The sequence below is a fragment of the Microcaecilia unicolor genome, chromosome 5 (assembly GCF_901765095.1).
Source record: "Microcaecilia unicolor chromosome 5, aMicUni1.1, whole genome shotgun sequence".
NCBI lineage: Eukaryota > Metazoa > Chordata > Amphibia > Gymnophiona > Siphonopidae > Microcaecilia > Microcaecilia unicolor.
In genome coordinates, this window is record NC_044035.1 from 220,666,275 (window position 1) to 220,683,229 (window position 16,955).

At 45.7% G+C, this 16,955-nt stretch overlaps 1 protein-coding gene across 1 annotated transcript in view; it reads right to left on the reverse strand.

Annotated features, from left to right (window-relative positions):
* The window catches only part of MBTPS1 (membrane bound transcription factor peptidase, site 1), a 514,786-nt gene that overhangs the window by 128,466 nt on the left and 369,365 nt on the right, over window positions 1-16,955 (reverse strand). The window contains 1 exon segment of the mRNA XM_030203794.1: window positions 16,359-16,499. Coding sequence (XP_030059654.1) covers window positions 16,359-16,499 — 141 coding nt within the window.

The following is a 16,955-nucleotide window of genomic DNA, read 5'->3' on the forward strand; positions in this document are numbered from 1 at the left end:
GGTGCGCACATGTATGACTTGTCTCTGATTCACTAGCACTCTATGTAGAGGTTGCCACGTGCACGAGCCAATAGGTCAGGTGACATCTGATGCTCATGCCTGTGTCAGAGCTGAGGTCTGCTTATCAGCCCAGGAGTAAAGAGGATTAATAGTAACATAATAAGTGACGGCAAATAAAGGCCTGAATGGTTTATCCAGTCTGCCCAATAGTCACACTCATCATCAATTCAAGATTAAATCAACGAGTGTGATATTATATACTTGATCATGATCTTTCTTTTGTGTTTCTGGGAAATAGACCACAGAAGTCTATCTGGCCCTATCCTTATGTTTCAACTGCTGGAGTTGCTGGCGAAGCCCACTCCAGTCTATTTGTATTCTTATTTGTGGGACGCAGACCGTAAAAGCCTGCCCAGCACTGTCCTCATGTTCCAGCCACTGAAGTTGCTGTCTAAGCCCTTTCCAGCCCATCCTAAACCAGATTGCCATATACGAGACACAGACAATACAAGTCTGCCTGGTATCAGCCCTAGTTCATCACAGCCAGAGTCGCTATCTAAGCATCACTCGACACATCCACACACATGCAGCCATTTAAGTTTAGGTTTTTTATAACTTCCATTTTCTAATGAGAGATACTCTGTGTTCATTCCATGCCTTTTTGAATTCTGTCTTCGTTTGTGTCTGTCTCTACCACCTCCTTAATGGAAGACTTTCCACATTTGTGCTGTTAAAGCAAGGAAGAGGAGGAGACAGCACTCAAAGAGCTTGGTACTCAGTAGACGAGAGGCTGGTGCAGATGCAGCTTACACTTCCACGGGAACCCTGCAGGAATTGTTTCCATCCCCATGGGAATCCCGAAGGAACTGATTCTGTCCCCGCAGGAACCCTGCAGAACTGCTTCCATCCCTGCGGTTCCGCGGGATTCCCGCAAACCCCGTTCCCATGCAGGTCTCTAATAAGAATAGCCATACTGGGTCAGACCAATGGTCTATCTATCCCAGTATCCTGCTTCCAACAGTGGTCAATCCAGGTCACAAGTACCTGGAAGAAATGCAATTAGCAACATTCCATGCTACCAATCCCAGGGCATGACTATGGACTTTTCCTCCAGGAATCTGTCCAAACCTTTTTTAAAACTAGATACACTTACCACTGTTACCACATCATCCGGCAGCAAGTTCCTAAGCGTTGCGGATGAACCTTGTTTATGGTGGGTCTTCCACAAGGATTTTAAGTCTGCTTACTCTACTGGCAGAGATAAGTGCTATTAAGAACAATATACACGAGGATCTTCAGGGAACGGGAATGGAGTGGTTCAAATGGAGGTTTCATGGCAGTTGTGAGGATGATATTGAGATCCCACATCCCCAGAGCTAAACAGTTGGGAGCTCAGAGTCTGGAACAAAAGTGGGGAAGCTTGTTGTTCCGAGGAGGTCTCTCGCTGGGGTTCCCCCTCTGTTGGAATATTCGGGAGCTACAAGCATGCTGAGGGACCATTTGTGAGGCTGAAGGGCTCTGCTCAATGTGTCTGCCACAGCATTCTGTGCTGGCTAGGTAAACAGCTCTTATAGAGATGTTTCAAGAAGCTGCCCAAGTCTATATCCAGATTGCTTGTCGACAGAGGTGGTAAGAACCTGTTCCTCCTTGTCTGTTTAAGTAGTACATTGCAACTTAGTTGTCTGTGTGAACGAGTATTATCTGATCGAGTCCTGGAAAGTTATGAGGGTGTTTCAGACCCGCTCGCAATTCCAGGAGATATGTTGTTTTTTTTTCTCCCATGAGGACCAAGAATCCTGTGTGTGGAAACCATCGAGGAGAGCACTTTAACCTACCATGGAGGCATCTATGGTGAGGACTTTATGATGTCGAAGGAACTGATACCGAAGATCCCAAGTGAGAATCTGGGACCCCATCCACCACTGTACAGAGTGGCGTAGCTGTGAAGTAACTCAAATATGGGCCAAGAGCAATCCCCTGGCTTGGGATCACAGAGTGTCCAGTGAGGAATTCGGAAGTAGAATTGAGCCAATGGTGTTACATGGACTGTTGAAAGCATGTGACTGAGTAGGCAGGGCATCTGACAAGCAGATACTTTGGTGGATTTTGATACCTGAGTGGAGAGATGCATTATGTTGTTTGCTCTTGGTTGAGGGAGGAAGGCTTGATCATGAGTAGTGTCCAGGACAACCCAGATGAACTGTATCTAAACAGGTTGAAGATGTGATTTGGGGTAATTTATTACAAAACCGAGTTCTAGGAGCCTTATGGTGGAGAGAATTGAAGTCTGTGCTGCCTTTTGTCAGGCTTCCTTGATTAACCGGTTGTCGAGGTAGGGGAAAATGTGTATGCCCCACTTGCATAGCGTTGCAGCTACCACTATAAGCCATTTTGTGAAGACTTGAGGAACCAAATGATAAAACTTAGTACTGATAATGCAGTCTCACAGTGGAAGCGCAGGAACTTTCTGTCAGCAGGGAGAATAGGTATGTGAGTGTATGCCTCCTTCACATCTAGCGAGCAAAGCCAGTCATTGAGTTGGATCATGGGGAGAAGTGATCCCAGAGAAATCATGCAAAATTTTTCTTTGAGTAGGAATTGTTTAAATCTCACAGGTCAAGAATTGGTCATGCTTCTCCCGTCTTTTCTGATATGAAAAAGTACCTGGAGAAAAATCTTCGACCCCTCTACAGCAGAGTTCCTCTCGAAGTACTAACATTTGGAGGGAGTTGAAATAAGACTCTCTTGGTGGATGGTCTGGAGGTCTTTTTCCTCCCATGAACAGCATAATCATGCTGTGTGATACAGAGAACCCAACGGTAGGAGGTTATGAGTGGCCACCTCTGTTGAAAGAGGATAAGTATGCTTTCTACTGGTAGGTCACTTGGCACGGACAACTGGACTGTGGCAATGCTCTCCAGGAAGGAGTCAAAAACTTGGTTGTTGTTTAGACTGAGGAGTCTGTGATTTCTGTCCCCACTGTTGCCACAGACATGAGCATTGGGGTGTAGTGCTATGCGGTAGAGAAGGAGTGGGAGTGTAATGATGCTTAGATGTAAAGTAATTGAAGCGTCAAAAACCTCCTACAAATCTTCTAGAAGAGAAGGTGGCAGAAGTCTATGGCCTGAACAGAGTTTAAACTGGATTTGTATGCTTTTTAATTAGGTCAGCCACTTCTTTGACTTTGTCACGAATCACTTATCTCCACAACAAGGGCCATCTGCTAGATGCTCCTGGACAGTAGATTCGAGGTTTGGCCACTGTGAGCCAGGAAAGGTGCCTCATTGCTACTCCTAAGATGGAAATGCAAGAAGAGACATTGAAGCTGTCTTGAAAGATATTCACAACAATCTAGAGGTTTTCTGTGAAGCTTGAGGAACTCATCAGTCTTTTCAGGAAGTAGGAAGTCTTAAATAAATTGTGGAATAAAGCTGATAATCTAAAAAGCGATTGGTTAGCATTGAAGCCTGAAATGTTCTTCTGCCAAAAGAGTCTAATGTTCCAGTTTCCCTGCCTGGAGGAGCAGAAACATGAGATCTCGCACTACAAGTATGTTTTTTAAAGCAGGTTTCACAACTAGAGAATGACGGGGTAATGTTTCTCAAATCCAGTGCATTTCTGTATTATGTACATTGTATCAATTTTCTTTGGAGCAACTTGAACTGTCAGTGGAGTATCCCAGTTTTTGATCAGAGTTCATAACTATATGAAGTATAACAGTGATTCCTTCTCTAGGAGAAGTCTCAATCTAGAACTCCAAAGATTTCTGAATGAGGTTCTTCCTCTGTCTCCAATTTGAAAGGTATGGCTTGGGCCGTCCCACAGACAAAGCCAGGAAAGGATATACTTTCTGGAGGAGACTTATGTCTTTCAGATGGCGAAGGATCAGATGGAGTGGAATGCTGTAGGACTCCTCAGCTCAGAGGTCCTATGGGTCTTATTCTGTCTTCCAGGAGAAGTTTGAGTCTGACTCTTCAAGTACTGTTCTTGGGAAGTACATGGAAAACTGTGTCAACTATGACGTTGGCTCTGCGTCAGAATGCGTCAAGGCAGATGAGTCTCCGAGGCTGGAGAAAATTTCTCTGCCAATGTCGACGTATATGTTGGTCAGGTTCGTGGTGCCTCTGACGGTCAACACCGAGTCGATATGCAGGACCTCTCCCGTGACTCTCTCTCTGATGTATTTATAGGCTGGGCTGAGGCTGGCACAAGCACCTTGTAAGCTTGAATAGACTGCGTATGCAGTAGACCTGAGAGCTCCTCTTTGAGCATATGTCACAATGTTTAGGAATGGAGCCCTTGTGTGAATCCGAAGGTCAGCAGTCAGAATTCCCAACGCTTCACCCGCGGTGACCACCGTTCTCCAGCAGTTGAGCCCCTGGGTTCAGTTGGCCAGCAGGACTTGGAAGTGAGAGGAGAGCAGGACTCAGAAGATGACAGAAATGGGCAACAAATCAGCAGAGGTCAGACCCAGGCACAGAGTCAGGGCGGGCAGCAACCCATCCAAAGTCAGGTCCAGGCACATAATCAAAACCAGGTAAAACAGGAGTAATCACAACAGGAACACACCAGATATCAGGAAGCAGTAGCTGAGGCAAAGAGAGGAGGGAGACTCCTAGTTTTAAAGTGAAGGGGTCTGATGTCAGTGTAGGCGCGCCCAAAGTGTAGGCGCGTCAAAAATATGGGCACGTAAAACCGGAACTGAAGAGAGAAGTGCACGCTAAGGGAACTCCTCTACCTCCACTCCTGATGTTCCAGGTACGTGACAGCATAGCCCTGTAGAGTTGGGTGTTGGTATCGGCTAAGAAAACGGTATGGACACAGCCTGAGTTATAGGCTGTGCAGGCACAGGAGACCTCGAAGGCTATCAATAAGCAAAGGTTGTAAAAAAAAAAAAAAAGAAGAGTGGTCACTGTGGCATTGACGCTTCTTGTGCATCAACGCTGTCAATGCAGGAGAGTGCCTGGAGGGAGAACAATGGTGATGCTTCTTAGGTTTTTTTACGCTGCAGGTCCCTTGATGCACTTGGCACTAATCAAGAGGCCTTATCCTCATGTGGTTGTGGTACAGAGTCCAATGTTGGACCTTCTCGATGCTGCATCAGTGCATCTGATGTTGAAGCCAACACAGGTTCCATGTCAAGTGCCAAATCTCCTACCATGCTTGATGCTGATGCAGAACCAAAATGTTTTTCACGCTAGACTCTGTGGGCTTTGAGTGTCCTTGTCTGCATGCACAAACAGAAGCAATACTGTATATACTGGTAATCTGGACCCAAGCATTGAACACACCAATTATGGGGGGTCTCTGCCTGCTATGGTCCTATTATCCTCTGAACCCACCCCAAATTCCTTCCTAAAGTGGTATCTGAGTTCTATCTCAATCATTCCATTGTACTACCTGTCTTCTTCCCTAAGAGACACTGTAATAATGGAGAAGCAGCACTATATACTTTACACTTCAGTAGCCCATTTCAGTTCTATCTTCATTGAAGACACTTGCACGTGTAAGAATATTATGCCTGCTTGTCTTCTGAGAAAGCTAAGTTAGTTACCTGTAGCAGGTGTTCTTTGAGGGCAGCAGGCATAAATTCTCACATTCTTCCTGCCTCCCCTTGGAGATGTCTTCTTAACTTTAGTATTGTACCTCTGGTACCCAACCCTCTGAGCTTGAGGGTTGGGCAGGAGGGCACCTGCATATGCATGGCAGTGGCACTGCCTTAAAGTGACAGTGTGGATCCCTGGAGGACTCCTTCACCCGGGGGGAGCGTGACTATACTTGGACACTCCGAAATTTCTCCAGGTCCCACGGCACAATATCCCGCTTAGATTATGTGGTCATGCAGTGTACACTATTTCAACATGTGATCGCGGCAGTTGTGGGCCTTGGGGTTTTGTCTGACTACTTGTCAGACTTGTGAGTTCTTGTACCAAATAGAGAGCTGCCGAGCCCAGTACTCGGACCAGGTTCTGCTTGACGGCCGGACAACCCCGGGTTTCACCTGCGCTGACCGCCGTTCCCCAGAGGTTGAGCCCCTAGGTGCGAGCGGCCTGCAGGGCTTACGAGATGGAGCAGGAAGCGGGGTGATGAACGTGACAGCAGGCAAGAGAGTGATCCAGGTACAGGCAGAGTCAGTAGGCAGGCAGCAGGTCAAGAGAGTGATCCAGGTACAGGCAGAGTCAGTAGGCAGACAACCGGCAAGAGAGTAGTCCAGGTACAAACAAAATTAGTATGTAGGAAGCAGGTCAAGACAGTAATCCAGGTACAGGCAGTCAGTAGGCAAGCAGCAGACACGAGAGTAATCCAGGTACAGGCAAAGTCAGCAACGAAGAACAAAGTAGAGGAGAAGCACACTACTGAGCAAGTAACACCTACCAAAGTAGAAGCCGAAGCATCAAGTCCAGGGAGAGCTCAGCTGATGGCGACTGACATCAGCAGAGACCAGCAGGGAGAAGGGGAACAGCCATAGGACAAGAGCAGGGGAAGGAGGAACCGGAAGACCAATAAGAGAGAAGCAAGGGAAGCCAGGCAGAGGGAGAGCAGACCCAGGTGGGTGGAAGCAAAGCAATCAAAGAGTCTGGAAGCCAGGCAGAGAAAGAGAGAGAGAGAGCAGAAACAGGTGCATGGAAGCAAAGCAATTAAGGAGCCTGCAACCACCGCTCTTTTTTTTAAAAAATATTTTATTAATGAATTTTTTCTTTTACATTCATGTAATAACACAAACATATGAAATTCAGGAAACCTCTAAGGTTACAAAATTAATGGAAAAAAAAGAAAAATAAGAAAAAATACTATAATAAACGTTGTCCACAATAAGGTGATTCAAGAACTAGTTAAATTGGTCATCTAAACTTCAAGTATTAATTATTAGAGTAGAAGAAGTTCAAGAATGCATAGCTGAGTAGCGTAATTGCAATCGAGAATGATCTCAACTTATTCTTTACCATTAATAATTAATAAATTACAATAATTTCCCAGGTTCAAAAAAAACATAATTAGAGGAGCTCAAAGAGACAATACATCTACAAGGAAATTTAAGGAGGAAAGTTCCTCCTAATCTTAGGGTTCCTGATTTTAATGCCAAGAACTCTTTTCTTCTTTTTTGAGTGTCCCTTGATAAGTCCGGAAATATTTGTACTTTGGATCCTAGGAAAAGAGCATTAATATGACGGAAATACAATCTAAAAATGTTATTCCGGTCAGGTTCCAAGGCAAATGACACCAACATTGTTGTTCTTTCAGAAATAACTTCCATGGAGTTTTCCAGAAATTCTGATAAATTTAAATCAGGTTGTGGAATATTAGTCATTTTTCTTATTCCTGTAATGTATTGGGCCTTTATCACTGGCGGAAAACCATCAGATGAAATACCCAAGACTTCTCTAAAATATTTCTTAAGCATTTCTAATGCCGGAATAAGAGGAGATTTAGGAAAGTTTAATATTCGTAGATTTTTTCTTCTAACCTGATTCTCTAGATATTCAATCTTGCGTGCTTGGTAATTATTGTCTTTTATTATTATCATAATATAATTTTTTGAAGAATTTACCTCATTTTCCAGAACTTCTACTTTGGTGGTTTGTTCCTCTATCTTACCGGTCAGTAGATTCTGAGTTTGATTAATCTCTGTCATATCTCCCCTAAGGGATCCTGAAATTTGTTGAAGAGTGTTACTCATTCCCTGGATTGCGTTCCATAATACTTCTAGTGTGATTTCAGCCGGCATTGATGTTTCGCCGTTACCTCCGACTGGACTGTTCTGTGATGTTACAGGCTGAAAAAAATAACACGCGTGTCTTCCCTGTTGGGCTGTTAACACAGGGGTTGATATGGCTGCGGGTCCTCCACTATCAGCTACCGAAATTCCACCACGTCCGGGTGTTTCCGTTTGCTGTAATCCCGCTGCCTCCAACTCTCTTCCCAGTCTTGGGAGTGCTATAACCGAGGGAGGGCTAAGCGTCACTCCCTCTACGCTATGGTCCTGTTCGTCCTCTCATAGTGTTTTCTTGAACTCCGGGCGTTTCTAGCCCAAGCTCATCTAGAGTCGTCTGTCGCATGGGGGTGGGGGGGGGGGGGGGGGGTGGGTATCTACCCGACTCGTGCAGGTAAGCATAAAGGCTTTCCCCTTCCCCATTTCTGGGCTGAGGATTTACCCTGCAGATAGATTCTTCTGGGAGTCAGGAGCTACCAAAACGCACGTCTGCTCCAGGCCCATCTTGGATCAGCCGCAACCACCGCTCTCTGAACAAACCCAGAGAAGGACTACACACACGGCTCAGGCAGTGCCAGTCAAGTGTGCGTGTCGACGGTACCCCGCGCAGCCCGAGGACGCCGCTTGCATTGAGGTAGGGGCCATGACACTATATAGTGTGGGTAGATTTAGAATTCTCGGTTCAGTATAAACCCTCAGGGAGTTGGCACTTCCCCGCATATCTGTGCTCCAATCCGGACTTTGTCAAGTATCTCCAGGATAAATGGGAGTGTTTTCTTTTCAGAAGTGGTCAGCATACAGATCAACCTTGTTTGTTCTGGGACACAGCCAAGGCTGTAACGTGAGGGGAATTGATAGCCTTCACCAGTGCTCGCAATGCCTGAATCAGTGGGTAGCTATGGGTGGGGCCTGGGTGGGCAGAGGCCCACCCATTCTTGGACCAGGCCCACCCAGTGGCAGAACCCCACATTAACATCTCTCCTCCTCTGCAGCACCCCAATATCTGCCCGCTCGTCGCTGAACCCCGTCCTTCCCTGGTGTACCTTAGAGGCGTCCCCCGGTGCTTGCAGTGATCCATTATTGATGCCTGCACTGGCCCCACAGGCTTCCATTGGCTGGGTCCCGCCCTTGCTGATGTCATTTCCCGCTTCCTGTCTGGCGGGATCCGGTTGATGGAAGCCTGTGGGGCTGGTGCAGGTATCAATAATGGATCATTGCAGGCTTCAGCCATGACAAAAGGCGCAGGGAGGGGGAGGGGAGCGGGGGGGATAGGAGGGAGGGGGGGGGGAATAAAATAAAATCAATCTGGTTATATGTTGCTGTTGAGCTTTGCTGCATCTGAGAATTGGTAGCCTTGAGGCTAAGTGATTATCTGTATTGTATAATTCTTGAAGTGTTGAATAAAACTTAAAATTGAAAAAAAAGATACACCGTGGAGGGATGGGGTTCAGTGACGGTTGGGCAGATGCTGAGATGTTGCGGGGCTGGCGCAGGCAGCAATAATGGATCACTGCTGGGGATGCCTATAAGGTATACTGGGGAAGGACGGGGTTCAGCAACGGGCAGGCAGATGGCGAGACGCCGCAGAGGAGAAGAGGTAGATGAAAAAAAAACCCCTACATTTTTATTTAGATCTACGGGGGGGTGGGGGAGGGGTGGTGGCATGGTGTAGAAGGGCCCATCCAAAATATTGGGTCTGGCTACGCCACTTACCTGAATAGCAGCCAGCATATAGAAGCCCAGTTGTCACTCGCCAAAAGGTAATTTATCCGGTCTCCTACCTTCTCATCTAAAGGTGCATATTATTTCACCCACACAGAGCTAAACACTTTGACACATGAACACACTACTTGTTCTGTTTTGTATTACAAATTCCAATTTTACAAATACGGTAACAAATTGGGCAAGATGCTGGCCCTCAAGGATCCTATGGAAAGTATCACCAGTAACAACGAACATATTGTCCAGATATTTCTAGACCATTTTATATCCATGAACAAAAAGGGGGAGCAAGCATCTCCTGCTGCCCTTACCGACTTCTTGTCAGCAGCTTCTCTCCCCTTCTTGACCCCAGAGGCCTTACAGGCTCTTAGTAAACATATACAGGCCAAACTTCAACATGCCATTAAAACCCTCAAGAATTATTCGGTCCCTGGACCAGATGGATTCTTAGGAGAATTTTACAAGGGCCTTCAACTGCAGCTACTAGGGCTCTTGTATCATATTTCATAGCGGTGGTAGATGTTGGCTCCTTTCTCTTACTCACCAACATGGCATTAATTGCATTAATCCTAAACCCAATAAGCCAAGAGACCAGGCAGACTCCTATATGCCAATCTCTCTTTTGAATGTCAATTTAAAGCTCTCTTCAAAATTTTGGTGACTTGCCTGGAGAGATTTTGCCCACGTTAGTGGAGGAGACTCAGGTAGGGTTTGTCAAGACACAGCAATCTGTTATCAGTGTTTGAAAAGTCATCCTTGCGATGATCCATTGCTGCTTGCGTGAGATCCCAGCTTTGGTAGTTAGCTTAGACACTGAGAAAGCATTTGACAAAGTTCAATGGCCATATGTCTTTGAGGTACTTACCAGGTTTGCATTCCAGGTTGGATTATTCAGACCATTCGCACCCTCTACACAGGTCCTCAAGCACAACTTCTAGTGAATGGAGGATGCTCTTCTGTCTTTCCCATATGTAGGGGGCACAAGGCAGGGGTGTTCGCTCTCACTTCTCTTATTTATATTATCTTTGGAGGCCCTGCTTCGTGTCCTGACTAAAGATCCTTTGATATCCAGGGTGTGCATTTTGGACTCTCAGATTAAGTAGCTTGCATTTGCAGAAGACTTATTAGTTGTTTTGACCAATCCATACCTGCCCTTCTTCATCTGATAGCCCAGTACGGAGCGTTCTCTGGCTTTTTTCTCAACCTTCATAAATCTAAGGCACTGCCGGTCACTCAGGATGTGAGGGATCATTGGGGGAGGGCTTTCCCCTTGCTGTGGGAGGGCAAGACCCTTCGATATCTAGTATTTCCCTGCCTGTGGACCTCACGACTTTATATTCCCAAAATGTTAGACTTTTAATAGAGGAGATTCCACTGAGATTGCAACTTTGGGGCACCTATCCTCTGTCACTTTGGGGCTACATCCGCATGTTTAATATGATTCTTGCACCCAAATGGCTCTATATTTTCCAAATTTTACCCCTGTTTTTGAAAGGTTGTGATGAACAAAGGATAAACCGGGTTCTGCAGCACTACCACTGGCAGGCTAAAAGACATTGGTTGCCTATGAGGGCGTTGCAGACTACTCTGCGGCACTGGGGGGGGGGGGGGGGGGGGGGGGTGGGGGGGGGGGATGGGTCTGCTTAATACTAAATACCTTGCAGTAGCTAGTGGCACGTGCCACATTAATGACTGGTATTGTGGTACTAATTTATTTTCTCTTACACAGTTAGAAACTCATTGTTTTCCTGGGGTGCACTTCAGTTGTATCTTGCGTGGATTGCCTACCTTGCCAGTGGGACTTAAATGTAATCACATTTTTAAAACAGCCCGAGAAATCTGGAAATGGATCTGCCAGTGATCTGCATTCTTGTCTAGCACCACTCCTTAACTAGCGCTTTGTGATAATCCAGACTTCACCCTAGGGCAGGGACATAGTACTTTTGCTCGCTGGAAACAACGGGGAATTTATTGTTTGTTACAGCTAATTGACCTAGAGGGTAAGATGAAGTCCTTTTCTACATTTCAACAGAAATTTAAACCCCCTAGACACAGACATTTTTGCATATATGCAGGTTCAACATTATCTGCACTCTTTACAATGGACAGATCTTATCGAAGACATCCAAGAAACGCTTTTAGAGACTTTTACTTTGGGATCCCACCACTCTGAACTCTTGTCACTCTGTTGTCTCCATTTGGCTTAGGGATAATGGACTCTTTCTTAACTCACTCTCATCAGTTGCCTTTCAGGGACACTGTTCGGATTCTGGGTGTCATCTTTGATTCAAAGCTAACCTTCAAGGCTCAGGTGGGCTCTGTTGCTTGTTTGTTCTTTTTTCTTCGCTCTCCATCGTATACGCTCTGTTCATTTTTCTCTCATGCAATCCGCTATCTGTTCTTAGCCCTGTCATCTCTCGCATAGATTAATGCAACTCCCTTTACGCTGGTCTCCCGCTTTATGCTATCAAACGTCTTCAATCGATTCAACCTATAGCTGTCAAACTCATCCACCAGGTACACTGCTTTGATCATGTTGCTCCCTCCTCTGCCTTGAACACTGGCTCCCCATCTCTGCCCATATTCGCTTTAAGATACTCATGCTAGCGTTCAAGGGCCACTTTCTGTTCTCCCCCCGCCTATTTCAATAAGTTGCTAAATCCCTTGAACCATCCAGTTGCCTTTGTTCATCCACTGACCATCTTCTCTGCATTCCATCTCCTTCTGCACTCCACCATTTTTCTGGTGATACTCCTTTCAGTTACTTAGGACCCAAACTTTGGAACTCTTTCCCCTCAGCCCTTAGGGCCCCACTGCCCACATAACCCTTCAAAGAACTATTGAAATCTCTACTCCTTCTATGACTCTTTTGATTCACCCTCTTAGTCTGCATCCCACCCCCCCATACCACTCTCCCTAACTTTACCCTCTACCCAATTCCCCTTTCTCCCTTCTTCAGCACAGTAAGGATTGCTTTTTATTTGTGTAAACCGTTTAGGTCGCCTGTTTTGGTTCTATCTGAAGTTTATGAAATGTGTAGAATAAATAAATATTGATTATGGGAAGCTTGGTTATGTCCAATTATTCAAGATTTTTGGCGCTGATTCATCCAGTTTCTTTTGCCAAGGTTTGGTCCACCTCAGTTGCCGGCATGCCTCAGCTTCTTTTTGGCATCTATACGCTGGACTCCCTTGGTCAGCACGGATGTAGTCATTTTCTCTGACAGGTGGCAGTGTTTGCATTCAAGTCATGTCTCCAGAACTGGCTCTTACCCACTGGCCCGACACTTCAACAATGGTGGGTTCTGATGCTGCGCAAACTCCGCATGGAAGGACTCCAGGTGCGGACATCTGGGCCTCTTTCTCAGGCTATCTGGGAACCATTCTGGGACACTCTACCTCCATGGGCTCACAGTCATCTACTTATTTTTTGAAAAGACTTAGTATCTTAGGGTTCATATCCTAATATTCTATTATATCCATGTTGCAGGGGATGTTTTTTTTTGGGGGGGGGGGGGGACATATATAAAATGTTTGCAGAACTCTTTGTTAACTTCTGAGCTTTGATGTCTGTTAGTTTGGTTTTGTATGTTTTGAACATCTAATAAAACAATTTAAACATAAAGTGACAGAGCACTGTGGCGGTGTCCTGTGCGGGGCTCCGTGGATGATGTCACCCACATGTGAGAATATATGACTGCTGTCCTTGGAGAACATCTGCTACAGGTAAGTAACTTAGCTTTACTTGCAACTGCATTACACACACACAAAAAAAAGAATGCAGAGTAGACACCCCCCCTCCCAGACTACCTTACAATCCCTGGTAGTCAAGTGGCATATTCAGGGCAGAAGTGACCCCCAGTTGCTCTTGCCCATGTCAGCTCTGCTCTCAAAATGAATGTTGTGACTTCTTGCAGCAGTCTCTTGAGATTGCCACCAGAGGTCATGGGAAATCATTTTGATAGCAGAGCCAACATGGGTAGGAGTGACTGGGGATCACTCTTTCCCTGACTACCCCCCCCTTAGGTTGCCAGGGATTGTAATATAGGATTGAAGGGGGCACCTACAGGTGGGCATGGGGGAGAAGCAGCTCCTGTTCGAGGGGAGGGGGAGCTAGGGACAGGGACACAATAGCAGTGGCACCACATGGTGCCATCTTCCTCCCACCCGCCCCCCAAACTTCCCTCTGTGCTAGAAGACAGAGGCATCATCTTGGATCCTGGTGTCATTCCAGGCAGAAAAGCAAACACCACTGCTGCCCAACAACACTGACAAGGCCCTAGGTAGGTCCTGGTCCGTGTGGAGGGGGGGGTCTGGGAGAGGACAGGGCTATGGGGTATTATTGCTGTTGTTGTGGCCTGGACAGGGTTTGATGTATGGAGGACTGCCAGTGCATGGTGAGGGGGGAGTTGGAGGGAGATTGATTATCATGTTGTGGAAGGGGAGGGTCGGAAGGGGAATCAGACATTTGGGGTGGGCGATGGATCTTCTGTTATGGAGGGGAGGGGTTGGAAGGGAGATTAAATAATTGAACATTGTGGGAGAGGGTGGAAAGATTTGAATTCTTGATGGGGGTGGGGGTGGGAAGGGGCTTTATATCTGCTTGGGGGATGGGACAGAAATAGGTATCAGGATGCACCACCACAGCTTTTGGTGATATGGGGGCTCTGGCTAGGGTGGGTATATAAATGCCCTGTGCAGTACATGCAGGGCAGATGCTGGGCACAATCTCTGTATGTATCTCACAAGCTTTGCCCCTATCCTGTGTTTATGTTTTGCTGGTAACACATGGTAATTCTGGCAAAAAGGGTCACCTCAACATTCCAGGTAGCAGTGTACTCCAGATGTGCACCTTTTTAGATATGGACATTCCTTCCCCTTTTGCAACAGGGAATGAACGTTCATATTTTAAGCCTGCCCAGGTACTGCCCTAAACACTCCCAGAGCACACCGCCTTGTGACATGCACGTTCTGCAGTTTTGACCTTTCATACCCTGGCTTTGTATAATCTGGTTTAGACGTCCATGCAGTATGGATATCTAAGTGCCAGTTTAAGAATGTCTAAAATGCAAATAGTGTTTCTAAAATAAGCCTCATATTCTCCAAATATATATTTTTCACATGCATATTGCGGTTTCTTTTCCATCCCAGAATGTAACGAAGGATGCTATATTGGAGAAACAGGCCAGATGCTTAAGACAAGATTCAATTTACATAGACATCACATGAACAATACAGCCAGTAGGGCCCCCACCCCGGTGGGACAGCACTTCACAGAACCAGGACACTGTACCATGATTTCACAGTAAGAATCCTGAAAGGTAACTTTAAAACCATACAAGAACGTAAGAACTTTGAAGTCAGAATAATTGAATATTTTAACACCCAACAGAAAGTACTTAACAAGGATCTGGGGTCCTAGCCCATTATAAACCATAAAGCTGTTGATCACCCCACCCCTCACCTATCCACACCCATCCTGTTAGAATATAAATGATGCTTTGATGTCCCCATGCATACCTCCGACCCACCCCCATCCTCCCACCCTGTCAGACTGTCATAGAGGGGCATAACTGAACGAAAACGTCTATCTCCATGGGCGTTTATCTCCGAGAACGGGTCCGTGAAGGGGCGGACCGAACCGTATTTTCGAAAAAATAGACGTCCATGTTTTATTCGACAATTTGTGAGCTGGGCGTTTTTGTTTTTCAGTGATAATGGAAAATGAAAGCGCCCAGCTCAAAACCGAATAAATCCAAGGCATTTGTTCGTGGAGGGGCCAGGAGTCGTAGTGCACTGGTCCCCCTCACATGCCAGGACACCACCGGGCACCCTAGGGGGCACTTTTACAAAAACAAAAAAAAAGGTAAAAGAGCTCCCAGGTGCATAGCACCCTTCCCTTGTGTGTTGAGCCCCCCAAATCCCCCCCAAACCCACTGCCCACAAGTCTACACCATTACTATAGCCCTAAGGGGTGAAGGGGGGCACCTATATGTGGGTACAGTGGGTTTGGGGGGGTTGGACGACTAAGCATTAAGCAGCACAATTGTAACAGGTAGGTGGGGGGGATGGGCCTGGGTCCACCTGCCTGAAGTCCACTGCACCCCCTAACAACTGCTCCAGGGACCTGCATACTGCTGCCAGGGAGGTGGGTATGACATTTGAGGGTGAAAATAAAAAGTTGTGAAACATCATATTTGTGGTGGGAGGGGTTAGTGACCACTGGGGGAGTCAGGGGAGGTCATCCCCGATTCCCTCTGGTGGTAATCTGGTCATTTAGGGCACTTTTTGGGGCCTTATTCGTGAAAAAACAGGGTCCAGGAAAGTGCCCTAAATTCTAGCTACAAACGCATACTTTTTTTCCATTATGGGCGAAAGGTGCCCATCTCTCCTCGGCCGATAACCACGCCCCAGTTCCACCTTTGCCACGCCTCCGACACGCCCCCATCAACTTTGTACGCTTCCGCGATGGAGTGCAGTGAAAACGTCCAAAATCGGCTTTCCATTTTACCGATTTATTCGTTTTTGTGAGATAAACGTCTATCTCCCGATTTGGGTTGAAATCTAGGCGTCTTTCTCTTTCAATTATAAGGTGGATAGTAATGCTTGAATGTTTTCACTTATATACACTGTCAGCTAGCACATTTGCTTATTTCCGATCTGACGAAGAAGGGCAACCTTCGAAAGCTAATCAAGAAATGTATTAAGTTATGTCCAATAAAAAGGTATCATCTTATTTTCTTTTCCATGTTTTATTTTGTTTGATTTCTATTGATTTCTATTTCTATTGGACTAACACGGCTACCACACTCCTCTACTTTCCCATCCCACATACTGGCTCTAGACCCATCAGTGTTATGAGATTAATACATGGAAAATCCTTACATATATTGCCTTCTTGTCTTTGAAAATGTAATAGTTCAAACCTTTCTGTCGGTGGCTATCATCCAGGCAGTTAGAGTCTCCATAAAGTACTATTCTGCCTCCACCATCTGAATGTATTTGGTAAAGGCCCAAGATGGGAACATTATTAACAACAAATGTTTCCTGTTTTAAGATTTCAAGACCTAGAAAAAGTGAAATAAAAGAAGAGAGTGTTGTAGGATCAGCGACAATATGTGATTACATAAAACAGTTAAAAAACCCCCCCCTAAAGTCTGAATTGCCTATGGAATTGATGGTCAATCAGTTTGCACACAGGGGTCCTATATTATCAAACATCTAAAACAAGAGCTCTCAGTTCAGTTGGGTTTTCAGATACCCAGAATGACTATGCATGAGATACATCTGAATACCATAGAAACAGTTCATGCAATTCTCTCTCATGCACATTTGTTGTGGATGTCCATGAAAATCCAAGTGTCCTGAGTATTATTATTTATATTCTACAGTCTTATAACCCGCAAAATACCGCAAGTTCAACTGAAGGTAATAACAAACAAAAGCTGAACAAACATCAGGAATTAAATAATTTAAACCAATTACACATAATTTTCAAAAATACACCATTACCACAAATTAGT